At 38.7% G+C, this 27,503-nt stretch overlaps 1 protein-coding gene across 3 annotated transcripts in view; it reads left to right on the top strand.

Moving 5' to 3' along the window:
• The window catches only part of LOC150082412 (spondin-1-like), a 366,276-nt gene that overhangs the window by 226,840 nt on the left and 111,933 nt on the right, over nt 1-27,503 (top strand). For all 3 annotated transcript variants that reach the window (XM_090379272.1, XM_090379273.1, XM_090379275.1), the window contains exons 9-10: nt 6,116-6,281; nt 18,785-18,968. In XM_090379272.1, the coding sequence (XP_090235398.1) occupies nt 6,116-6,281; nt 18,785-18,968 (350 nt within the window). The remainder of the gene's footprint in view (nt 1-6,115; nt 6,282-18,784; nt 18,969-27,503) is intronic.

Genomic DNA, 27,503 nt, shown 5'->3' with positions numbered 1-27,503 from the left:
TTCCAATTTAAAATAATCATTCCTACATTTGTATAATGTTTTTAAACTCTCATTTTGGATAAACAGTCAGTTTTAATTAATGCAGCCACTGAAGTGAAAAATATTTTGAAACATTTACTATATATTGGCTAGGTGAATGTTTAGCCAGACTGGCAGAAAAGTGACAGCCTCTGAGTCTGTTTAAAGTAAGTCTAAGCAACTCTAAATCTGTCTAAATCTGTTTTTAGTGAGAAAAGCCATTCACTCTTCAAAGTTACTAAATTGTAAATTGCAACAAGCAGTCATTGGCGAGGGGCATGAGACTCATGTCCAAATCCAGTTCATGATCCACAAGAAATTTTGAAAAAGGACAAGATATTAATATGAAAAAGACACTGTTTAAAATGTGCAGCTGTTAAGTTAGTTTACTGAAATAATTACAAGAAAACTTAGTAGCCACCACAATACATCAAGAAATACTTCAGGATGGTGTTTTGAAAGCCTGAATTAAAAATCTGAATTAGGATTAAATACTCTATTTATTCAAACCTAATTTAGATTTGTAAAAAAATAAATAAAAATTACAAATAATTGAATACTGTACAGCCACTACCCTGCTTATATAATACTTGACTTACAGAAATTTGACTTTATGTAAGTTTTTGCTGGCCAGTGCAAACTTCGTTGAAAAATCGTTGAAATGTATTTTGCCTCTCACAAGAATAAATGGAGGTATCATGAAAATATCGTAATGTGAACTCAATAACATAGTTTTTTTTTGGTAATTCGTTCCAAGACCTTGGAAGTTAAAATTTTCACTATATAACTAAGCTATTTATCTCTCTAAAAGTTAATTTTTATAATGAAAATTTGCACAAATTGCACTACACTTTCATCATTATCATATGTTCCATTATAAGAATCAATTTTGACTTTGTGACACTTCTTGATTAGACCGGGGTTCAAGCCTGTGACCACCAAATACGGAGGATGCGGAAAGGTCAGGGAATGACCACCGCATATCCCCGGAGCAATATGGCCTTAGTTGCTAATGCTCCTAAAAACCAAATAACAAAAACATGCCTTTGTGATATTTTTCTAAAACAGATTTCTGGAAGTTACTACCATAAAACAAAAAAAAGAGCAATTTGCACTTTCCAGTTTATTGGGCTTTTCAGTTAGTGCAATCTATTATAAATGGGTAGTAAACTCAATCTTATTGCATTTGCGATAATGCCAATAACTGGAATTCTGTTAGTTTTTACATTATGGTATTATGTAAAAACTAACAGAATGAGAAATGAGTTCCCTTTCACTGAAATCTTCAATCATATAAAAATCATAAATAAATTTTCAGAATCTTCTCTTCATTCCTATTTACTTATTATAATGGTGAAGGGAAAGGGACCAACCGAAAGTGCAAGTGCTGGCAGTGCTAGGAAACAAAAAAAAATTGATTTAGAAATAAAGATGACAGATCAGAATGCAGTTAAGGGACAGTCGCGTATAAAAGAACGTGTTAAAGGATCAATGCATTTAAGATGATCAAAAGCAGCGTTCAGGTGCTATATCGAAGATGGAACGCTATTAATAATATGGAAGGAAAATCAGATTCAGAAGCAAGTGCTCCCGAGTCCAATGGCCATTCAAGCAAAGCAAGAAGTATTTATGAAGATATTAAGGATAAACCATCCAGGGGCTCACATCTGGTGAGTATGGGCTTGGCACACTCAGGGTCCTGAGCTGGATATCATCATTCTTCTCTTTCTTGGTGATTCCTTTCTACTTCTCTCTCTTTCTCTCAGGGTAACTTGGGAATTTTTTTTTTTGCCCAGTGCAGCATAAGCCTCGGACTTCCTTACACCATATGGCTAATAATAATAATAATAAAAAGTATGGTGAACCCCAAGCCAAGTTCATGGCAAGCAATGGGTGGTTTAATAGGTTCAAGCAGCCCACTGGTTTCCAAAAACCATTAAAATATGCAGTGAAGTTGCCAGTGCCATTTCTGCAGCTGCAGAGAAATTTTGTGATGTGTTGGGGGAAAAACCTTCTAAATCTCTACAACACTCAACTTCTGCAGTGGTGTGCTTATCAGCTGGAGAGTTAATTCTGACAGCAATGCTCGAAATACCTTGGTCCATCACTGAGGAAAGCCCATGGTGTCCTATTGACGATTTATTGAACATTATCTTGTAGAGATAGGGAGGTCATAACTCCACTGTATAAAGCAATTGTAAGACTACATTTGGAATACTGTGTTCAAGCATGGAGACCTCATCTGAAAGAAGACACATTGATCTTCTTGGGGATCCAAAGACAGGAAACTCAAATGGTGAGATCGGCAGAAGGATGACTGTATGAGGAAAGGCTGTGATTATTATGAGCTTTATAAGGCTCTGAGAGGGATTAGTGAAATAAATGACGGTGGAATTCTCACTGTTATAAATAATTCCAGAACTAGAGCCCCTAAATTCAAATTTAGTAAAATTAATGGAGGCACTGGTTAAAGAAGCATTGCAGGATCATCTAGACAAGACTTCAGTTATAGCTCAGACACAGCAGAGTTTTGTTAAGGGGAAGTCTTGCCTGACCAATTTGATTGGATACTATGATGCAGTCACAAAAGAACTGGATGCAGGGAATAACTTTGATATTATATACTTGGATCTTAGAAAGGCTTTTGATACTGTTGCACATGGAAGACTGCTGCACAAATTGGAGCAGTGTGGCATTGAAGGCAAATTGCTGCTATGGATAAAGGGGTGGTTGAGGGGGAGAAGACAGAGAGTGGTAACCAATGGACACTGCTCATCGTGGACTAATGTTATTAGTGGAGTCCCTCAGGGTTCAGTATTGGGTCCATTATTGTTTTCTGTATTTATAAATGATATTGATGATGGTATATCAAGCTTAATGTCCAAGTTTGCAGACGATACGAAGGTTGGCAGGGTTGTCAAGGACACTACTGACACTATGCTACTGCAACAGGATCTGGAAAGGTTGAGCTGAGATGGGCTGAGAGGTGGCAAATGAAGTTTAACATTGACAAATATAAAGTACTACATATGGGAAACAGCAACCCCAGAGCAATGTATCAACTCTGTGGTACTACAATGACAGTGGTAGAGAATGAAAGGGACCTGGGGGTGGTTGTGCAGGCAGATATGAAGTTTTCTGAGCAGTGAAGATAGGCTGCAAGAGTAGCTCATGGTGTATTGTCGATGATATATAGGAATTTTTCTAGCAGGGATAAGGAGTTGATTATTCCCTTGTATAAGGCAATGGTCAGGCCACACCTAGAGTACTGTATACAGGTCTGTATACATTTCAAGAAGGATGTAGGGAGGCTCGAATGAGTACAGAGAAGGGCAACAAGATTGGTGAATAGAACAAAGGGGTGCTCTTATGAAGAAAGGCTTAAGTTTTGCAAATTACAGTGTCTGGAGACTAGGCACCAGCGAGGTGATCTGATTGAGGTGTATAAAGCCTTGAATGGTTTGAGCATGCTCAATGCTGATGGGATTCTTCCTCTTGCTCAGAATAATCACCTGAGAGGGCATAAATTCAAATTGAGGAAAGACAGATGTAGGATAGATGTGAGGAAATTTGCCTTTTGCCAGCAGGTGGTTGGTTGGTGGAACAGTCTTCCATCCCTTGTCGTGGAGGTTGATAGCCTAAATAAGTTTAAGGCTCAGCTGGACAGGTATTTCGAACGAACAGAGGGGTGAAGTGGAAGTGGTTATTTTTTTTTTTTTTTTTATTATTTTTTATTTTTATTTTTTTGGCTGATGCTGCATAAGCTTGCTTTCTTGCATCAAATGCCTCTACTAATGCTAATGCTAAAAATTGTAGGGATTGAGGTTTAGATTAGATTAGATTGTAGGAAGTTTTCTTATAGCCAGCGAGTCATTGATTGTTGGAAAAAGTTGTTCTCGCAGATAGTTGAGGCTGACAGAGTGAATAAATTTAAAGGTCAATTGGATAGTTACCTGTGTGAGGAGGGAAGCATATAATTTGCCAGTGCATCAAAAGCCTGTGATTTCCTTGCACTATTGGTGAATACTATTACACCTACTATAGATAATTAATAAAGAAATGCATGGGTAGAAAAATCATGTGTGTACTAATTTATGAAAACATAGTTTACTGGTAAACAGTCTGTGGATTTATCTTAATATAAAATGAATATGTTGTCAAATGAAATTTTATTTCAAGTCCAAAGTCTCATTTTAAAAAAAATCTATTGCTTTTCTGCTGCTTTTCTTCTGATAAAAATTTATGAAATGTGCTTTTCAGAAGTCAAAAATTAGCAGCTATGGCATCAACTTGAATATGTTTTTGCTTGAATAATTAACTTCATTTGTAATCTGGTTAATGACACAAAATTATCTGACTAATTTAATTAACTAAATTAAGTGCAACATGTAAAAAAAATAATAATCAAAAATAATAAAAAAAATATATATATAAGTTGTATTAATATACTGAATTAAATATGCACAAATGGATGTGATAGTTATACAAAGTGCCAGCAACTAGTAGGGTGAGGAAAATAGAAAAAAGAAGTGTAGTAGATTTATGAAAAGTGAAAGAATGTTAAAATCCTAGAGGTTATGATAAATTATGAAAAATTATGGGCTGAATTACCAAGCCAATATAAAGTGGGGGAACTGTAAAGGAAAATTAGTGCATCAAAATAATAATATAATGCAAATAAAAATAAAAATAAAAATGAAAATGTTATAGCTGTCATCAGATATGAGGGAAACATATTTAGAAAATTATCAAATATAGGTAATGTAGATATGCATGATCTGATGTCAGCAGAAATAATTATTGATATTTGATTAGGTACAGTATTTCATTGGGGGATACACATTGACCATGTATCAGGAACTCCGTTTCTATACTTGTTCATAGTAGTATAAGAAAAGTGAATGGCCAAAACAAGTCATGATAAAGAAATTAGCACTTTCTAATACAGTATGAGCAAGGTAGTCCTGACACAGTGTAAATTATTGAGGTATAAATAATTTAGTTAAAACAGAAAAATGTTAAAATGAATATGTAGAATTTATTGGAGGATTTAATTTTGTGTAGATAAGAAATCAATTTAGAACAAGCAAATGGTATAAGGGTGAGTTATTAAATTGAGGAGGGGAAGGGAAAAAGGAGTATTTTAAATAAATAAAGAAGAAAAATACCTCACCCTTATACAAGGAAGGAAGGAAGCCTGAGGCTTATGCTGCACCAGCCCAAAAAAAAAAAAAAAAAAAAAAAAAAAAAAAAAATCCTGAGTTACCCTGAAAGAGAGAGAGAGAGAGAGAGAGAGAGAGAGAGAGAGAGAGAGAGAGAGAGAGAGAGAGAGAGAGAGAAGTAGAAGGGAATCACCAAGAAAGAGAAGAAAGATGATGTCCAGCTCAGGACCCTGGGTGTGCCAAGCCCATACTCACCAGATGTGAGCCCCTGGGGTTAAATTTTCTTAATCTTTTCATTGCTGCAGCACAATTTTAAAGATACTAAAATTTTACTATACTCATATATCCACAAACGGGAAGTTATTTCTATTTAATAATGCACTTATTATTTGTGTAGTACAGGAATTAAAAAGTGATGTCGTATTGATCACTGGAAGGCACTTGGATCACTGTTTGTTTGAATTAATTTTTATTATAAAACTTGGATTTATTAATTTTTTTTAAATTTACATTTTCTATGGCACACTTGAAGCATACTCACTGCACACAGTTGAGAAACATTAGCATAGGGGATCACTTTGACCCCATTAATACTAAAATATTAAAAAATCACAAACAGTACTTGTAAATTTCTACGATTCCATATACCCTCTTTTCATCATTAGCCCTGTTCACATATATATTATGCTATGTGCACTAGAAAATAGTATACATGTTCATAATATCCTTATTAACAACTGTCTAATGTGAACAGCAAAGTGCATGGTCAGATTTGTATAATATTACTCATTAAGTTTGGATATTAATTTATGAAACAGCTTTGTATATAGATCTCAAAATTCATATTCTAAAAAACTAAATTTTTATCTGTTTCTTGTTTTCTTTTGCATTTAATATGAGTATTTAATAATTGTTCCACTTTTTGTTTACTTTAGTTGAATGTTCGGTAACAGAATGGACCGAATGGACACCCTGTAGTGTAACTTGTGGGCAAGGAATAATAATGAGAAATCGTCATTATAATGATCATCTAAAAGCTAATATGGGGGGTTGTATAATCCAATTGGTAGAGAAGGGGGTATGTGAAGCAGTATGTATAGGGTGAGTAACTTGCATTTTTTTTTTTTTTTTTTTTTTTTTGCTGTATGCATATTATAGAAATAATTTTTCTATAATATATATAATATATTATATATATTATAGAAAAAATAAAAATTTTTAAAAATCAATGGCACATGCATCATGGTTATAATAATTAAACTGAATATAGCTATGGTAAAAAAAAATAAAAAAAAACAAGGAAGGTAATTTAAAAATAACCAGTTGCTCATATTGGAACTTATACCAAATTCCAATAGAAATTTAGAATTTAGGAATAACTATGGAATTAACTTTGGATTTTTGAATTCATAAAGAAACACAGAATGCTCTGTTATTAGTTTTAAATGCACTAATCTGTCTTGCACACTTAAAATCTTCAAAGAATTTAATACCTTATTTTACTCTAAAATAAGTAATTACTCTAAAAAAAACTAACCGACAAATTTTTTTTTTTTGGTAGTTGTTGACGCATAGGCTTCTGTGGCCATAATGCACCTCCAAAGGTTTTTGCAGTACTTTGATCAAAGCCCGAGGTAGGAATCGAACCTGCGACCTTTGGGTTGCCAGGCAGGCACTTTACCCACCCGGCTAGCCCAGTCGGCTAACCGACAAATGCAAATTACTGCATACGGGTAGCAGTAACCCAAGAGAAATGTACCAACCATGTGGTACTACACTCAGGGAAGTGAAGAATGAAAAATACCTGGGGTTAATTGTGCAGATATGAAGTTTGCTGAGCAGTGCAGACAGCCTGCCAGAGCAGCTCATGGAGTCTTGCCAATGATATATAGGAATTTTGCTAGCAGGGACAAGGAGGTGATTATCCCCTTGTACAAGACAATAGTCAGGCCACACCTTGAATACTGTGTACAAGTCTGGAGGCCTCATTTTAGGAAGGATGTAGAATTGCTAGAATGAGTACAAAGATGAACCATGAGATTGGCAAGGGGAACAAACGGGTGCTCTTACCAAGATAGGCTTAAGTTCTGCAATATTGTGAGCACCTGGAGACTAGGCACATGCAAGGTGATCTGATTGAGGTGCATAAAGCCTTGAATGGGTTGAGCAAGCTCAGTGCTGAAGGGATTCTTACTCTTGCTCAGATTAAGAACTTAGGGGGCATAGATTCAAACTGAAGAAAGACAGTTGTAGAACATATATGTGCAGAAATTTGCCTTTAGCCAGCAGATAGCTGATTGCTGGAACAGACTTCCATCTCTTGTTGTGGAAGTTGTTAGCTTAAATAAATTTAGTGCTGAGCTGGACAAGCATTTGGAGTGAATAGATTAGCATTAGCATTAGCATTAGTAGAGGCATTTGATGCAAGAAAGCAAGCTTATGCAGCATCAGCCAAAAAAAAAAAAAAAAAAACAAACCCACTTCCACTTCACCCCTCTGTTCATTCAAAATACCTGTCCAGCTGAGCCTTAAACTTATTTAGGCTATCAATTTCCACAACAAGGGATGGAAGTCTGTTCCACCAACCAACCACCCGCTGGCTAAAGGCAAATTTCCGCACGTCTATCCTACATCTGTCTTTCCTCAATTTGAATTTATGCCCTCTCAGGTGATTTTTCTGAGCTAGAGGAAGAATCCCATCAGCATTGAGCATGCTTAAACCATTCAAGGCTTTATACACCTCTATCAGATCACCTCGCTGGTGCCTAGTCTCCAGACACTGTAATTTGCAAAATATAAGCCTTCTTCGTAAGAGCAACCCTTTGTTCCATTCACTAATCTTGTTGCCCTTCTCTGTACTCGTTCCAGCAGCTCTACATCTTTCTTGAAATGAGGCCTCCAGACCTGTATACAGTACTCTAGGTGTGGCCTAACCATTGCCTTATACAATGGAATAATCACCTCCTTATCCCTGCTGGAAAAATTCCTGTATATCATTGACAATACTCCATGAGCTACTCTTGGAGCCCGTCTGCACTGCTCAGAGAACTTCATATCTGCCTGCACAACCACCCCCAAGTCCCTTTCATTCTCTACCACTGTCAGTGTAGTACCACAGAGTTGATACGTTGCTCTGGGGTTGCTGTTTCCCATGTGTAGTACTTTACATTTGTCAATGTTAAACTTCATTTGCCACCTCTCAGCCCATCTGCTCAACCTTTCCAGATCCTGTTGCAGCAGCATAGTGTCAGTAGTGTCCTTGACAACCCTGCCAACCTTTGTATCGTCTGCAAACTTGGATATTAAGCTTGATATACCATCATCAATATCATTTATAAATACAGAAAACAATAATGGACCCAACACTGAGCCCTGAGGGACTCCACTAATAACATTAGTCCACGATGAGCAGTGTCCATTGATTACCACTCTCTGTCTTCTCCCCCTCAACCACCCCTTTATCCATAGCAGCAATTTGCCTCCAATGTCACACTGCTCCAATTTGTGTAGCCGTCTTCCATGTGCAACAGTATCAAAAGCCTTTCTAAGATCCAAGTATATAATATCAAAGTTATTCCCTGCATCCAGTTCTTTTGTGACTGCATCATAGTATCCAATCAAGTTGGTCAGGCAAGACTTCCCCTTAACAAAACCATGCTGTGTCTGAGCTATAACTGAAGTCTTGTCTAAATGATCCTGCAGTGCTTCTTTAACCAGTGCCTCCATTAATTTTCCTGGAACAGAAGTTAAGCTCACAGGTCTATAATTACTTGTGTCAGCCTTTGATCCTCCTTTGTGAATTGGGGTCACATTTGCACATTTCCAGTCTATGGGTACCTCCCCTGAGTCCAAGGAAGCTCTCATAATTATGGCTAAGGGTTTGCTTACTTCCTTTGCTGCCTCCTTTAATATAACTGGATAGATCCCATCCATCCCGGGTGCCTTTCTTGTGTTTGTCTTCAACAGTTTCTCCTCCACTTTACTCCCAGTTATTTCAAGATTCTGTAGCTTACTGCTAGAGTTGAATACACCTCTGGCATTCCCCTTGCTGAATAACTCCTCATGTGTGAATGTCGATGCAAAATATTCATTTAGTTTGTTAGCTACCTGAGCAGCATCATCAACAGTTGACCCATCAATATCAAGTGGACCAATCTGATTCATCCCCTTCCTTCTAGAGTTTACATAAGTAAAGAACTCTTTGCTGTTTTTCTTTGCATCCCTTGCCAAGGATTTCTCGTAATCTGCCTTCGCCTGCCTAACCTCCTTTGTAACTTGGTTGCATATCAACTTGTATCTATCATAGGCTTCTGTGTCATGTGTTAATTTGTAAGTATCCCATGCATTTTTCTTCTCTGCCATATGCCTCATTAGTTCATCTGACATCCATTTTGGCCTAAACCTTGAACAATATTTCTTAGTTGGTATGTAAAGCGTAGTAGCTTCCAAGATAAGTTCTTTGAATGCTTCCCATTTTGAATTTGCTGTTGGTAACATCATCAGTTGGTCCCACTGTATAGAATTTAAATACTGTCTCAGTCCATCGTAGTCGCCTTTACGGAAGCAATAACCCTTCCCTTTACCCCTAATGGTAGTTACCTCTTTGAGTAAATCCCACTTCAGCACACTGTGATCACTGCCACCTAGTGGTTCATTTATTTGCAGATTCTTAATGCATGAAGAATCACTGCTGATAATCAAATCAAGAGTATTACTCCCTCTAGTTGCCTCCCGAACATGCTGATGTAGAAAACAATCATCCAATAAATCCACAAAAGCCCTGCTAGTGCGTGAGTAACCAGCCCCCAAATTCCAGTCAATATCTGGGAAATTAAAATCTCCCATTATAAGACTCTCTGATTTACTGGCCCACTCTATTTCCCTGTACAGTTTCTTATTATACTCATCAGAGTCATTAAGCCTATAGCACACTCCTACTCTCAATTTTGATCTCCCAATGCTTATGTCACACCAAACTGACTCAACACTGCACTGTCCAGCGATGTCGACTGGCTTCACTTCCTTGGTTTTTATGTGTTTCTTAACTAATAGCATAACCCCTCCCCCCTTCCTATCCTGTCTATCCTTTCTGTAGACGTTGTACTCCCCAAATTGCAGTTCTGCATCCCTTATATCTGTGTGACACCACGTCTCTGATATCCCAACAATATCTGCCTTTGATGTTTTGAGCAATACCTCAAATTCATCAAATTTATTTACTAAACTCCTGGCATTGGTGTACACACAAGTATACCTTCACCTGTTTCTATTCTTAGCTACCCTAACACAACCCATGTGTTTACTTGTACCTCAATGGCTCCCAGCAGTCTCTGAAATACCACGCATCTTGTTTTTCAGGCTTCTGCTCATTCTAATAGAAGCAGTGCAAGAATCTCTTTCACCTCTGCCAGTGGCTACTGTCAATCTATTGGTCTTTGTCTCCCCCCTAGCTAGCAGTGAGTGAAAGAGGTTTTTTTTTTTTTTCCCCTTTGGCTGATGCTGCATAAGCTTGCTTTCTTGCATTGTATGCCTCTGCTAATGCTAATGTTACTCTTTAAAACTTCTGAGAAGTTTTATAGGACTCTGAAAACATGTAAATCTAGTATCATGCAAGACCATTTTAAAGGTGCAGCATACCCATAGTAGTTTTTTGCACCTATTTTTCCATTTTTAGCTGCCATTTTTCTGACCAACCCTAAAGTCTATCTAGGTCTCTCTGAAGAAGCTATGCTTGGAGGTGAACATTAACTACTCTACCAGTTTTTGCATTATCTGCAAATTTAGCCATCATGCCTGCTATCCATTCACTGATGTCATTTATGAAAATCAAAAACAACAGTGGTTCTAATACTGATCCTTGGGGAACCCCATTTCTTACATCAACCCATCTGAGGAATAACCATTTCTCACAACTGTCTGCCTTCTGAAACCATCCAGTTATCCATCTGTCCATCTGGATTTTCCTTGTAATTCTGACCTGTTCCAGCTTATAAAAAAACTGCTCATTTGGGACTGAGTCAAATGCTTTGCTGAAATCCAAATGAACAGAGATATGGTGGCACACAGAGATAAATAATACAGAATTGGAATTTAGGAGTACAATATGTACATAGAGGAGAGACAGGATAGATGGAGAGAAAGGGTGATGCTTTTAGTTAAGAAACATAAAATCTGAGGAAGTGCATCCAGTTGACATGGACGGACAGTGTAGTGTTGAGTCAGTTTGGTGTGATATAAGAACTGGGAAAACCAAGTTGAGAGTAGGTGTGCATTATAGGCCTAATGACTCTGGTGAGTATGAAGAAAGGTTGTGCAGAGAAATAGAGTGGGCCAGTAAATCAGAATGTCTTATAATGGGGAATTTTAACTTAGTATTAGTATTAGTATTAGTAATGGCCACAGGGTGCAAGAAAGCCTATGGCTTATGCTGCACCAGCCAAAAATAAATAAATAAATAAAATGAAATAAAATATCCGAACAAAACAATGATAAAAACAAAAGAAAAAAAAAAATAATAATCAATAAAAAAAAGGAAATTAAACCTATCATCCCACGCACCTCCCCTACCCTTAGGTACCATCCAGATGACCTTGAATTTCCCCAAACTGCCTCTACCACCCATGAAGGCAACTTCCAGTAATTTATAACTCGCTGGCTAAAATAAAACTTCCTGCAGTCCAATCTAAACATTTTCCCCGTAACTTGAATTTATGTCCCCTAGTTCTAGCATCATTTATAATCTTGAAAATTTCATCCTCATTCATTTTACTGATGCCTCTCAGAGCCTTAAACACCTCATCAAATCTCCTCTAAGGTGTCTAGTTTCCAAACTCTGCAACCCACATATTCGAAGTCTTTCTTCATAAGGACGCCCTTTTGCAGATCTCGCCAGGTGAGCTGCCCGTCTTTGCACCCTTTCAAGAAGCTCAATGTCTTTCTTTAGGTGCAGTCTCCATACTTGAACACAGTATTCCAAGTGTGGTCTTACATAAGCCTTATATAAGGAGATTATCACGTCCCTATCTCTACTTGCAAAAGTTCGATAGATCATCAATAGGACACCATGGGCCTTCCTTGCAACCTGTTTACAATGCTCAGATATTGACTTTCCAGATATTGACTGGAACTTGTGGATTGGTCACTTGCACACTAGCAAGGCTTTTGTGGATTTATTGGATGACTGTTTCCTACAGCAACATGTTTGAGTGGCAGCCAGAGGGAGTAATACTCTTGATCTGATTATTAGTAGTGATTTTTCATTCATTAAGAATCTGCAGATAAAGGAACCACTAGGTGGCAGTGATCATGTACTGATGTGAGATTTACTTATTATTATATATTATTGTTATTAGCTATATGGTGCAAGGTAGCCTGACACTTATGCTGCCCCAGGGAAAAAAATTCCCACTTTACCCTGAGAGAGAGAGAGAGAGAGAGAGAGAGAGAGAGAGAGAGAGAGAGAGAGAGAGAGAGAGAGAGAGAGAGAAAAAGTAGAAGGGAATCACCAAGAAAGAGAAGAATGATGATATCCAGCTCAGGACCCTAGGTGTGCCAAACCCATGCTCGCCAGATGTGAGCCCCAGGGATTGCTTAAACAAGTAACTACCATCAGTGGTAAAGGGAAGGGTTTTGCTTTCATAAAGGTGGCTACAGTGGACTCAGAGATTTTTTTTTAAATTTTATACAGTGGGCCAAGCTAATAATGTTACCAACAGCAAATTCTAAATGGGAAGCATTCAAGGAATTAATCTTGGAAGCTACTACACTTTTTTCATACCAACTAAGAACTACTGTTCAAGGTTTAGGCTTAAATGGATGTCGGATGAACTAACGAGATTCATGGCATAGAAGAAAAATGCACAGGACACACATAAATTATGAGGAGACAGAGATGCCTATGGTAGCTATAAGATAGTCTGTAATCAAGTCACAAAGGATGGTAGGCAAGCAAAGGCAGATTAAGAGAAATTTTTGGCAAAGAATGCAAAGAAAAACGGTAAAGACTTCTTTACTTATGTAACTTATGTTTACTTTATGTAAACGCTAGAAGGAAGGGGATGACTCAGATTGGTCCACTTGATGTTGGTGGTTCAATTGTTGATGAAACCTGCTGAGGTAGCTAACAAACTGAAAATGAGTATTTTGTATCTACATTCACACATGAGGAAGTCTGTATGGAAGTGGAGGCCAGAAGCTTAACCTCTGGAGGGGAGCTAAATGATTTTGTAATAACTGAGAGCAAAGTGGAGATAAAATTGTTGAATTTGAACATAAGAAAGACACCTGGGGTGGATGGGTTCTATCCAGTTATTAGCATTAGCATTAGTAGAGGCATATGATGCAAGAAACCAAGCTTATGTTGCATCAGCCAAAAAAAAAAAAATAAAAAAACCCTTTCACTTCACCCCTCCATTCGTTCAAAATACCTGTCCAGCTGAGCCTTAAATTTATTTAGGCTATCAACTTCCACAACAAGGGATGGACGTCTGTTCCACCAACCAACTACCTGCTGGCTAAAGGCAAATTTCCGCAAATCTGTCCTACATCTGTCTTTCCTCAATTTGAATTTATGCCCTCTCAGGTGATTATTCTGAGCAAGAGGCAGTATCCCATCAGCATTGAGCATGCTAAAACCATTCAGGGCTTTGTACACCTCTATCAGATCACCTCGCTGGTGCCTAGTCTCCAGACACTGTAATTTGAAAAACTTAAGCCTTTCTTCATAAGAGCAACCCTTCGTTCTGTTCACTAACCTTGTTGCCCTTCTCTGTACTCGATCCAGCAGCTCTACATCCTTCTTGAAATGAGGCCTCCAGACCTGTATCCATTACTCAAGGTGAGGCCTGACCATTGCCTTATACAAGGTAATAATCACCTCCCTATCCCTGCTAGAAAAATTCCTGTATATCATTGATAAGACACCACGAGCTACTCTTGCAGCCCGTCTGCACTGCTCAGAGAACTTCATATCTGTCTGCAAAATTACCCCCAAGTCCTTTTCATTCTCTACCACTGTCAGTGTAGTACCACAGAGTTGATACGTTGCTCGGAGGTTGTTGTTTCCCATATGTAGTACTTTACATTTGTCAATGTTAAACTTCATTTGCCACCTCTCAGCCCATCTGCTTAACCTTTCCAGATCCTGTTGCAGCAGCATAGCGTCAGTAGTGTCCTTAACAACCCTGCCAACCTTTGTATCGTCTGCAAACTTGGACATTAAACCTGATATACCATCATAAATATCATTAATGAATACAGAAAACAACAATGGACCCAACACTGAACCCTGAGGGACTCCACTAATAACATTAGTACACGATGAGCAGTGTCCATTAATTACCACTCTCTGTCTTCTGCCACTCTACCATCCCTTTATCCATAGCAACAATTTGCCACCAACGTCACACTGCTCCAATTTGTGCAGCAGTCTTCCATGTGCAACAGTATCAAAAGCATTTCTAAGATTAAAATATATAATATCAAAGTTATTCCCTGCATCCAATTCTTTTGTGACTACATCATAGTATCCAATCAAATTTTTTAGGCAAGACCTTCCCTTAACAAAACCATGCTGTGTCTGAGCTATAACTGAATTCTTGTCAAGATGATCCTGCAGTGCTTCTTTAACCAGTGCTTTCATTAATTTTCCTGGAATCTATTAATTTTCCTGGAACAGAAGTTAAACTCACAGGTCTATAATTATTACTTGTGTCAGCCTTTGATCCTCCTTTGTGAATTGGGGTTACATTTGCATATCTCCAGTCTGTGGGTACCTCCCCTGAGTCCAAGGAAGCTCTCATAATTATGGCTAACGGATTGCTTACTTCCTTTGCTGCCTCCTTTAATATAACTGGATAGATCCCATCCACCCCGGGTGCCTTTCTTGTGTTTATCTTCAACAATTTCTCCTCCACTTTACTCTCAATTATTACAAGATCATCTAGCTCACTGCCAGTGTTTACTTCATCTATGGCATTCCCCTTCCTGAATAACTCCTCATGTGTGAATGTAGATGCAAAATATTGATTTAGTTTGTTAGCCACCTGAGCAGGATCATGAACAGTTGAACCATCGATATCAAGTGGACCAATCTGATTCATCCCCTTCCTTCTAGTGTTTACATAAGTAAACTCTAGAAGGAAGGAGATGAATCAGATTGAAAAGAACTCCTTGCTGTTTTTCTTTTCATCCCTTGCCCCAAGATTTCTCGTAATCTGCCTTCGCCTGCCTAACCTCCTTTGTAACTTGGTTACAGATCAACTTATATCTATCATAGGCTTCTGTGTCACATGTTAATTTATATGTATTCCATGCATTTTTCTCTCTGCCATATGCCTGTCTCATTAGTTTATCTGACATCCATTTAGGCCTGAACTTTGAACAATATTTCTTAGTTGATATGTAAAGCCTAGTAGCTTCCAAGATAAGTTCTTTGAATGCTTCCCATTTTGAGTTTGCTGTTGGTAACATCATCCGTTGGTCCCACTGTATAGAATTTAAATACTGTCTCAGACCATCGTAGTTGCCTTTACAAAAGCAATAACCCTTCCCTTTACCCCCCGATGGTAGTTACCTCCTTGAGGAAATTCCACTTCAGCACACTGTGATCACTGCCACCTAGTGGTTCCTGTATCTGCAGATTCTTAATGCATGAAGAATCACTACTGATAATCAAATCAAGAGTATTGCTCCCTCTAGTTGCTTCTCGAACATGCTGATTTAGAAAACAATCATCCAATAAATCCACAAAAGCCTTGCTAGTGTGCGAGTGACCAATCTACAAATTCCAGTCAATATCTGGGAAATTAAAATCCCCCATTATAAGATGTTTTGATTTACTGGCCCACTCTATTTCCCTGTACAGTTTCTTATTATACTCATCAGAGTCATTATGCCTATAGCACACTCCTACTCTCAATTTTGATCTCCCAATGCTTATGTCACACCAAACTGACTCGATACTGCAATGTCCAGCGATGCCGACTGGCTTCACTTCCATGGATTTTATGTGTTTCTTAACTAATAGCATAACCGCTCCTCCCTTCCTATCCTGTATATCATTTCTGTAGCCATTGTTCTCTCCAAATTCCAGTTCTGCATTACTTATATCTGTATGACACCACATGTCTGATATCGCAACAATATCCGCCTTTGATGCTTTGAGCAATATCTCAAATTCATCGAATTTATTTACCAAAGTCCTAGCATTGGTGTACATCCAAGTATGCAAGCACCTATTCTTTTTCTTAGCTACTCTAACACAAGCCATGTGTTTACTTGTACCCCAATGACTCCCAGCAGTCTCTGAAATATCCTGCATCTTATTTTCCAAGCTGCTGCTCATTCCAATAGAAGTAGTGCAAGAATCACTTTCACTTCTGCCAGTGGCTACTGTTAATCTATTAGTCCTTGTATACCCCCCTCCAGTCTAGCAGTTTTCCAACCCACCTAACACTGCCTCGATAGCATCAGCAAACATTCCTGCACCCTTTCTATTTACGTGTATCCTATCCCTGTAGAAGCAGTCTCTCCTGTTATACTAAAGGAAGCAGCAAAGGAAGTAAGCAAACCCTTGGCCATAATTATGAAATTCTTTCTTGGACTCAGGGGAGCTCTTTCATGGATTGGAGATGTGCAAATTTGTCCCCAATTCAAAAAGAGGATCAAAGGATGACACGAGTAATTATTATTATTATTAGCTACGTGATTCGAGGAAGCCTAAGGCGTATGCTGCACCAGCCAAAAAAAAAAAAAAAAATCCTGATTTACCCAGAGAAGGAGGGGGGAAGGGAGAGAGAGAGAGAGAGAGAGAGAGAGAAGGAGAGAGAGAGAGAGAGAGAGAGAGAAGGAGAGAGAGAGAGAGCGAGCGAGAGAGAGAGAGAGTTAAAAGTAGAAGGGAATCACAAAGAGAAGAATGATGATATCCAGATCAGGACCCTAGGTGTGCCAAGCCCATACTCACCAGACGTAAGCCCTTGCGGTTAATGTCTAAGTTTGCCGAGATACAAAGGTTACTGCAAATAGGTAGCAGTAACCCCAAAGTAAGTTACCAACTGGGTGTATTTCACTCAGAGTAGTGGAGAATGAAAAGGACCTGGGGGTAATTATGCAGTCAGATATTATTAGCCATATGACACAAGGAAGACTGAGGCTTATGCTGCACTAGCCAAAAAAAAAAATCGAGTTACCTTAGAGAGAGAGAGAGAGAGAGAGAGAGAGAGAGAGAGAGAGAGAGAGAGAGAGAGAGAGAGAGAAATAAAAGGGAATCACCAAGAAGAGAAGAATGATGATGATGTCCAGCTGAGGACCTGGGTATACCAAGCCCATACTCACCAGATGTGAGCCCCTGGGAAAATATATATATGAAATTTTTTGATCAGTGCAGACAGGCTGCCAGAGCAGGTCATGGTGCCTTGTCAATGATATACAGGAATTTTGTTAGCAGGGATAAGGAGGTGATTGTCCCCTTGTATAAAGCAATGGTCAGGCTACACCTTGAGTACTGCATACAGGTCTGGAGGCCTCATTTTAGGAAGGTAGTAGAGCTGCTGGAACAAGTACACAGAAGGGCATTGCGATTGGTGAGTGGATCGAAGGGTTGCTGTTACCAAGAAAGGCTTAAGTTCCGCAAATTGCAGCGTACGAAGACTAGGCACCTACGAGGTTATCGAATTGAGGTGTATAAGCCCTGGAATGACTTGCGCAAGCTCATGCTGATTCCCATCTTCCTCTTGCTCAAATTACTCACCTGAGGGCACATACATTCATAATGTGGAAAGAAAATTGTAGAATAGATGTGCAGAAATTTGCCTTTACCCAGCAAGTGATTGATAGTTAGAACAAACTTCTATCTGTTGTAGTGGAGGTCAACAACTTAAATAAGTTCAAGGCAGAACTAGACAAACATTTGATGTGAATGGATGGTTGAAATGGGAAGGGTTTTTTTTTTTTTTTTTTTTGGCTGATGCTATATAAGCTCACTTTCTTGCATCATATGCCTCTGCTAATGCTAAATTGTCAAAATTATTCCTTAAATCCAGCTCTTGATTGACCCTGTCAAAATAGCTAACCAGATTAATTAAACATGATTTTTCCTTTACAATTTGATACTGAGTATCCTTCAGAATTTCATTTCTATCTAAATGATCCTGAATTCTGCCATTGATCATTGTCTTCATGATTTTCCCTACTGCTGAAGTTAGACTGACCAGCTGGTAATTTCCCACTTTACTCTTAAACTGCCCTTATTGGCACTTTTCCAATCCAACATAATCACTCCCGAGTCCAGTGATGCTCTCATAATTAGCCAAAGAGCCTTACTGCCCTGTAGGCTAGAAAGTTTTTTCATTAAATAAACATGTGAAATTTCAACATCATTAATTACATTTTTTTCAACTTCACTCCCATAATTTATTATTATATTTTTTTATTATATTATTATAAAAAGTTTTATTTATTTTATTATTAATTACTTAAGTATAACTGTTTTAAATGAGAATTCTATTTCTGTTTGATTGAAACATTGATTTAAGTTTGTATTCATCTTAATTATAATAAATTATTTTCATAATTGAGCTTAATTAAATGTTGAATTTTCACTGTAGAAATATAAGCTGCAAAACATCTGAATGGGAAGAATGGTCAGAATGCACAGCTACTTGTGGAAAAGGACTTCGTACCAGAAGTAGAAAGTACGAAGATTATAGAGCACGTAAAGTGTGTACCTTGGATCTGATGCAGAAAGAACAGTGTATGGGTATGAAGCCATGTGAAACAATAATAGAACCCGTAAGTCTCTTTGGGAAAATTTAACGTTTATTTAAAGTATGCTTATTTTGCATATATATTTATATATGATACAAAATATATTATTCTGTATTAATAAGCAGTAAATTTTTCACCAGTCTAGAAATGGGTATAATTACAAATAGTTTAATGATTAAATGCATCACTGTTTATAGGAGAAAGAGATGAAGAATAATAGATATATAAAATCTGAACCCTCTAATAGCACTAATTTCATTTAGTTTAATATGCAGAATTTATAGTTCTTGGGCTGCTTTGCTTCAATGTTTTGGGCACTGGACCTTTCTGAAAAGGCTTTTTTTTTTTTTTTTTTTTCTTTTTACTTGAATTCATTTTATTATTGTTTTACTTTTGGTTTGGTGATTGTGGTAGTTTCTGTTTAATATTGATATTTCATACATTTATAAACTTTATGTGATATAAAACAATCCAATTGAGGAACATAACATGTCAGTAACCTCTAAACTCATCAAAGGGCTTGAAGACTTGGTTTGGAAGGCTATGCAAACCACTAACAAGTAACTTACACAATGAAAGTTGAAATGTTATGCACTTAGATAGGGATTACCTCCATGGAACAATTAATCAAACCAAACTTCTATAGAGTTTGTAGTAGAAATAACACTGGTCATAAATGTGATCCATTCAAAGAATCTTTTATACAAACATTTTATTAGGAATAATGTCAATCATCTTATGCTGCTTTTCAAATCTCAGACAAGAGGTTAAAGAGTTAATTAGTTATCAATTCACTCAATATCTCAGATCTGTTGAACCTGTTTATCATGATTCCAGTGACAAAACATTCTGAAGATTTGTCAAATGTGCAATTAAGTCAAAACCTGCTCTCACTGATAATTGTTGTTTTCTCCATTATTATCCATTGTTGTTTTCAATATTTATTAATGCTGTTGATAAAGGCTTAATGTCTAAGTTTACATATGATACTGCAACAAGACCTAGAAAAATTAGGCTGATGGGCTGAGAAATGGCAGTTGAAGTTTAACATTGAAATTCAACGTAGCACTCTGATGAGTGTCTGTGAGTTTGAAGAGTAGCGTATATACCCTTGAAGGAATTAAAATGGGGAGCCCATCAAGCTCTCAGCTGCACAACTCAGTGCCAGAACTCACTCTTGTGCATCAGATAATGCAGCTACAATCTTCAGGGCAGAATGCATTGGCTCCACTGGAGCTAGTTATTGTTGGTGACTCTATTGTCAGGGAGACAGGAAATATATTGTGCAAAAAGGATAGTGGAATAGGACCAGGATATGTCCACTAGGGGCAAAAGATGATGATGTTGTAGAGCAGATATCATCTTTTAAGGGCACAAAGGGTGATATTGTTGTACATGTTTGTACTAATGACATTAAGAGTAGGAGATCTGCGGACTTACTTAACAAGTAGGGCTCACATCTGGCTTGGCAAACCCAGGGTCCTGAGCTGGATAACATCATTCATCTCTTCTCTTTCTTGCTTTCTTGGTGATTCCCTTCTACTTCTGGCTCTCTCTCTCTCTCTCTCTCTCTCTCTCTCTCTCTCAGGGTAACGTGGGAATTTTTTTTTTTTTTTTCTGGCTGGTGTAGCATAAGTCTCAGGCTTCCATGCACTATATGGCTAATAATAATAATCACAGGTCAATGTTGAAAAAAGTTGCAAGTTACAGTTAAATTTGAAAGTGTCTGCAATTATGCCTAGACACGATAGGAGGGAGTATATCAGGAGAGCCTTATCAATCAATTTGACCCTGGAGAGTTTGCGCAAGGCTCATGGGGTAGAATTTTTTCCAGCCTGATCTGTGTTTGTTAACAGAAGAGATTATTTCTACAGGGATGGGATACACTTAAATAGAAAGGGTGCAAGAATATTTACTGATGGTATTGAGGCAGTGCTAGGTGGGCCAGAAAACTGCTAGCTTGGGGGGGAGGAATTCACAGACTAATAGATTAACAGTGGCTGCAGGCAGAGGTGAAAGTTATTCTTGCACTGCTTCTGTTGGAATGAGAAGCAGCCTGGAAAGTGAGGTGCTGCAGATTTCAAGGACTGCTGAGAGTCTGTTTGTTTGTTATTTGGTTTTTAGGAGCATTGGCAACTAAGGCCATATTGCTCCAGGTATATGCGGTGGTCATTCCTTGACCTTTCCGCATCCTCCGTATTTGGTGGTCACGAGCTCGAACCCCGGTCTAATCAAGAAGCGTGTGCTACGCACTGCTGCTCCTGCCCACCCAGCTACAGAGGCGCTGGTTGCTGAGAGTCATCATGGAACAAGTAAATGTATGGGTTATGTTAGGTTAAACTAAGAGTAAAAATAAGTGCATGTATATTTGCATGTACACCAACTGTAGGAGTATAGTAAATGATTTTGAAGTGCTGGTCAGTATTGTTCAGATATCATAGACATGGTGTCACACAGATATAAGAATGCAGAATTGGAATTTGGGGACTGCAATGCATACAGAAAGGATAGACAAAGGGAGGAGTGAGTGTTCAGTACATGGGTGGACAGTGCAGTGTTGAGTCAGAGTGGTGTAACATAAGCACTGGAAAAGCAAAATTGAATGTAGGAGTGTGTTATAGGCCTGATGACTACAATAATCAACTATACCAACCAACAACCAACCAATTAATTTTTCGGTTCCAGGAAAATTAATGGAGGCACTGGTTAAAGAAGCACTGCAGGATCATCTAGACAAGAATTCAGTTATAGCTCAGACACAGCATGGTTTTGTTAAGGGCAGGTCTTGTCTGACCAATTTGATTGGATACTATGATGTAGTCACAAAAGAACTGGATGCAGGGAATAACTTTGATATTATATATTTGGATCTTAGAAAGGCTTTTGATACTGTTGCGCATGGAAGACTGCTGCACAAATTGGAGCAGTGTGGCATTGGAGGCAAATTGCTGCTATGGATAAAGGGATGGTTGAGTGGCAGAAGACAGAGATTGGTAATCAATGGACACTGCTCAACATGGACTAATGTTATTAGTGGAGTTCCTCAGGGTTCAGTGTTGGGTCCATTGTTGTTTTCTGTATTTATAAATGATATTGATGATGGTATATCAAACTTAATGTCCAAGTTTGCAGACAATACAAAGGTTGGCAGGGTTGTTAAGGACACTACTGATGCTATGCTACTGCAACAGGATCTGGAAAGGTTGAGCAGATGGGCTGAGAGGTGGCAAATGAAATTTAACATTGACAAATGTAAAGTACCACATATGGGAAACAGTAACCCCAGCGTATCAACTCTGTGGTACTACGCTGACAGTGGTAGAGAATGAAAAGGACCTGGGGGTAATTGTGCAGGCAGATATGAAGTTCTCTGAGCAGTGCAGACGAGCTGCAAGAGTAGCTCATGGTGTCTTGTCAATGATATACAGGAATTTTTCTAGCAGGGATAGGGATGTGATTATTCCCTTGTATAAGGCATTGGCCAGGCCACACCTTGAGTACTGTATACAGGTCTGGAGGCCTCATTTCAAGAAGGATGTAGAGCTGCTGGAACAAGTACAGAGAAGGGCGACAAGATTAGTGAATGGAACAAAGGGTTGCTCTTACAAAGAAAGGCTTAAGTTTTGCAAATTACAGAGTCTGGAGACTAGGCATCGGTGAGGTGATCTGATAGAGGTGTTATAAGGCTTTGAATGGCTTGAGCATGCTCAATGCCGATGGGATTCTTCCTCTTGCTCAGGATAATGAGTTTGATATTCCCTGTCAAAGATTTGGTAATTTTAAATGTCCTCTTTTCGATCATCTCTGGCTTAAAATCTCTCTACCTGATTGTGTCAAATTCATTTGTTGTCTCTACCATTCTCCCAACTCCACTAATCACTTGGAGCTCTTTGACTTCCTCTCTTTGCAACTTGACTTTCTCTAGTCCAACTTTCCAAACAGTGAGGTAATTTTCTTTGGTGATTTTGATGTTCACCACTCCAGCTGGCTTCCATTTTCTAGTCACACCGACCCAGCTGATTGAGATGCTGAGGCTTTTGCAATTACTATAGACTTTGCACGGATTGTTCATTTACCTACATGAATACCAGAGAATCCTAACCATACAGCCAACCCACTTGATCTTTTTCTCACAAACAATCTTAAGTACACGGTCGAAGTGAGTAGTCATTTAGGCACCTCAGATCACAACTTCGTGATTGTCTCTTCTCCAATGGAGCCTTTATCTCATGGCTATTCCTAACCTCGTGTTGTTTGACATTACAAGAATGCAAAATTGAATGACCTGCAAGATTACTTTTCTTCTTTTCCTTGATCAGATTACTGTTTCAAAACTTCTGAGGTTAACGTTTGCTCACATCGTGTCAGTAAAATTATTCTTGCAGGAATGGAATCCTTTAATCCACACTCCACTTTAAAATCTTGCTCTTTATCTAAACCTTGGTTTTCTAATAAATGTGCTAAGGCTATTCAAAAGAACAACTTTGCATGTCATAATTGGCTTGTTTCCTATTCTTCAGTTTTATTTTCTGCTAACACCAAAGCTCACAACAGTTGTAAAGCAGTTATTAATCAGTCCAAACAAGATTTTGAACAGTTTAAGAGTAGAAAACTGCCAACCGGGCTAGCCAGGTGGGTAAAGTGCCTGCCTGGCAACCCAAAGGTCGTGGGTTCGAATCACACCTTGGACTCGGATCAGAGTAAAATGCAAAAACTTTGAGGTGCATTATGGCCATAGAAGCCGATGCCCCATCAATAAACAAAAAGGAAAGGAGTAGAAAACTTACTTCTTGCCCTAATGGCAGTCGAGCATTCTGGTCTCTTGCCAAAGCTATTGGCTGCAACTTTTACCCATCTCTGCTCCCACCTCTTTTAAATCCAGATGGTTCTGTTGTCGCTACAGCCAAGGATAAAGCCGACCTGCTAGCATCCCAGTTTTCTTCCAACTGATGTATTAATGAACTTGGTAAAACACCTCCCTCCATTCCCAACACAATCCATTAATGCCTCCTGTGGTCTTCTGTCAAAAGGATGTCAGAAGGATTTTGACGAATCTTGATGCTAAGAAAGCTCCAGGTCCAATTGGTATTGCTCCACTTGTTCTCAAAACCTGTGCGCCTGGTTATCCAGTTTTCTCTCTTATTGCTCACTGAGGATGATGGTAGATGGCTCTCTATCTTCTAACTTCTCCACTAATGCTTGTGTCACCACAAGGTTCAGTTCTTTCCTCCACTTAATTCGTGAACTTACTCCTATTCTTTGCTGCTTTTTTTTTTTTTTTTTTTTTCACTTTCTTATTCCAAAGGAAATTTGCTGATATCCAGCCAATTCCTAAAAAGGGTGACAAATGCTTCCCATCCATTTATCGTCCCATTGCAATTACTTCTACTCTTTCTAAAGTAATGAAGAAATCAATTAACTGCCAACTCTTAAACTACCTAGAAACCTTCTGTCTGATCAATGATTGCCAGTATGGACTTTATGAACAAATTCAGTGGAAATGTTTGGTAAAACACAAGCAGTTGCTCACTGAGGGTGAATGGTAGATGGCTCTCTGTCTTCTAATTTCTCCACTAATGCTGGTGTCCCCACAAGGTTCAGTTCTTTCCCCTACTCTTTTCCTCTTATATATTAATGACCTTCTTCCATTGACTGGAAATCCTGTCCATAGTTTTACTGATGATAGCACATTGCATTCCACTTTCCAGTTTGAGAAACCTTGTCCTGCTCAATCAGCTTTAACTTCTTGAATATCCGCTACTAATTCCTTAAATGCCAATCTCCAGGTAATTCTCCAGTGGAGCAAAGACAACTTAGTTGATTTCAATCCATCTAAAACTCAGTCTTGTCTTTTTTTCTCTCAAAAAGGATTTTTCTGCTCCTACGCTTATCTTGGGTGACACTCCGATTTCTAGGCAAGTTGATATATCTCTTTTGGGGATTACCCTGACTTCTAATCTCTCTAGGCACAAGCACATTACAAATATTACTTCCTCTGCATCTAAAAAACTTGGTTTTCTTTTTCGCTCTTGACATTACTTTTCTTCCTAACAGCTGTTCACTCTGTACAAATTTCACATCTTCCCTACCATGGAATATTGTTCCCATGTCTGGGCAGTGCCCCCAAAACCTCTCTCAGGCTTCTAGATTCCATTCAGAAGAGGGCAGTTAGGTTAATTAATGACTCCTCTTTAACAGAGTCTCTCCACTCGCTGTCTCATAGATGTACTGTTTCTGCTGCATGTCTTTTCTACAGATACTTCCATTAGCATTAGCATTAGCATTAGCATTAGTAGAGGCATTTGATGCAAGAAAGCAAGCTTATGCAGCATCAGCCAAAAAAAAAAAAAAAAAAAAAAAAAAAAAAAAAGTAACATAAATAAATAAAAATAACCACTTCCACTTCACCCCTCTGTTCGTTCGAAATACCTGTCCAGCTGAGCCTTAAACTTATTTAGGCTATCAACTTCCACGACAAGGGATGGAAGTCTGTTCCACCCACCAACCACCCGCTGGCTAAAGGCAAATTTCCGCACATCTATCCTACATCTGTCTTTCCTCAATTTGAATTTATGCCCTCTCAGGTGATTTTTCTGAGCTAGAGGAAGAATCCCATCAGCATTGAGCATGCTCAAACCATTCAAGGCTTTGTACACCTCTATCAGATCACCCCGCTGGTGCCTAGTTTCCAGACACTGTAATTTGCAAAACTTAAGCCTTTCTTCGTAAGAGAACCCCTTTGTCCCATTCACCAATCTAGTTGCCCTTCTCTGTACTCGTTCCAGCAGCTCTACATCCTTCCTGAAATGAGGCCTCCAGGCCTGTATACAGTACTCTAGGTGTGGCCTGACCATTGCCTTATACAAGGGAATAATCACCTCCTTATCCCTGCTAGAAAAATTCCTATATATCATTGACAATACACCATGAGCTACTCTTGCAGCTCGTCTGCACTGCTCAGAGAACTTCATATCTGCCTGCACCACCACCCCCAGGTCCCTTTCATTCTCTACCACTGTCAGTGTAGTACCACAGAGTTGATACGTTGCTCTGGGGTTGCTGTTTCCCATATGTAGTACTTTACATTTGTCAATGTTAAACTTCATTTGCCACCTCGAAGCCCATCTGCTCAACCTTTCCAAATCCTGTTGCAGCAGCATAGTGTCAGTAGTGTCCTTGACAACCCTGCCAACCTTCGTATCGTCTGCAAACTTGGACATTAAGCCTGATATACCATCATCAATATCATTTATAAATACAGAAAACAATAAAGGCCCCAATACTGAACCCTGAGGGACTCCACTAATAACATTAGTCCACGATGAGCAGTGTCCATTGATTACCACTCTCTGTCTTCTCCCCCTCAACCACCCCTTTATCCATAGCAGCAACTTGCCTCCAATGCCACACTGCTCCAATTTGTGCAGCAGTCTTCCATGTGCAACAGTATCAAAAGCCTTTCTAAGATCCAAGTATATAATATCAAAGTTATTCCCTGCATCCAGTTCTTTTGTGACTGCATCATAGTATCCAATCAAATTGGTCAGGCAAGACTTCCCCTTAACAAAACCATGCTGTGTCCTAGCTATAACTGAAGTCTTGTCTAGATGATCCTGCAATGCTTCTTTCACCAGTGCCTCCATTAATTTTCCGGGAACAGAAGTTAAACTCACAGGTCTATAATTACTTGTGTCAGCCTTTGATCCCCCTTTGTGAATTGGGGTCACATTTGCACATCTCCAGTCAATGGGTACCTCCCCTGAGTCCAAGGAAGCTCTCATAATTATGGCTAAGGGTTTGCTTACCTCCTTTGCTGCCTCCTTTAATATAACTGGATAGATCCCATCCACCCCAGGTGCCTTTCTTGTGTTTATCTTCAACAATTTCTCCTCCACTTTGCTCTCAGTTATTACAAGATTCTCTAGCTTACTGCTAGAGTTGAATACACCTCTGGCATTCCCCTCGCTGAATAACTCCTCATGTGTGAATGTCGATGCAAAATATTCATTTAGTTTGTTAGCTACCCGAGCAGGGTCATCAACAGTTGACCCATCGATCTCAAGTGGACCAATCTGATTCATCCCCTTCCGTCTAGAGTTTACATAAGTAAAGAACTCTTTGCTGTTTTTCTTCGCATCCCTTGCCAAGGATCTCTCGTAATCTGCCTTCGCCTGCCTAACCTCCTTTGTAACTTGGTTACAGATCAACTTGTATCTATCATAGGCGTCCGTGTCACGTGTTAATTTGTATGTATCCCATGCATTTTTCTTCTCTGCCATATGCCTCATTAGTTCATCTGACAACCATTTAGGCCTAAACCTTGAACAATATTTCTTAGTTGGTATGTATAGCCTAGTAGCTTCCACGATACGTTCTTTGAATGCTTCCCATTTTGAATTTGCTGTTGGCAGTATCATCAGTTGATCCCACTGTATAGAATTTAAATACTGTCTCATTCCATTGTAGTCGCCTTTACGAAAGCAATACCCCTTCCCTTTACCCCTAATGGTAGTTACCTCTTTGAGTAACTCCCACTTCAGCACACTGTGATCACTGCCA

The sequence above is a fragment of the Mastigoproctus giganteus genome, chromosome 8 (assembly GCF_048544385.1).
Source record: "Mastigoproctus giganteus isolate SK-2022 chromosome 8, ASM4854438v1, whole genome shotgun sequence".
Lineage (NCBI taxonomy): Eukaryota > Metazoa > Arthropoda > Arachnida > Uropygi > Thelyphonidae > Mastigoproctus > Mastigoproctus giganteus.
Note: the sequence above shows the minus strand (reverse complement) of the source record. Positions and strands in the feature narration are given on the sequence as shown.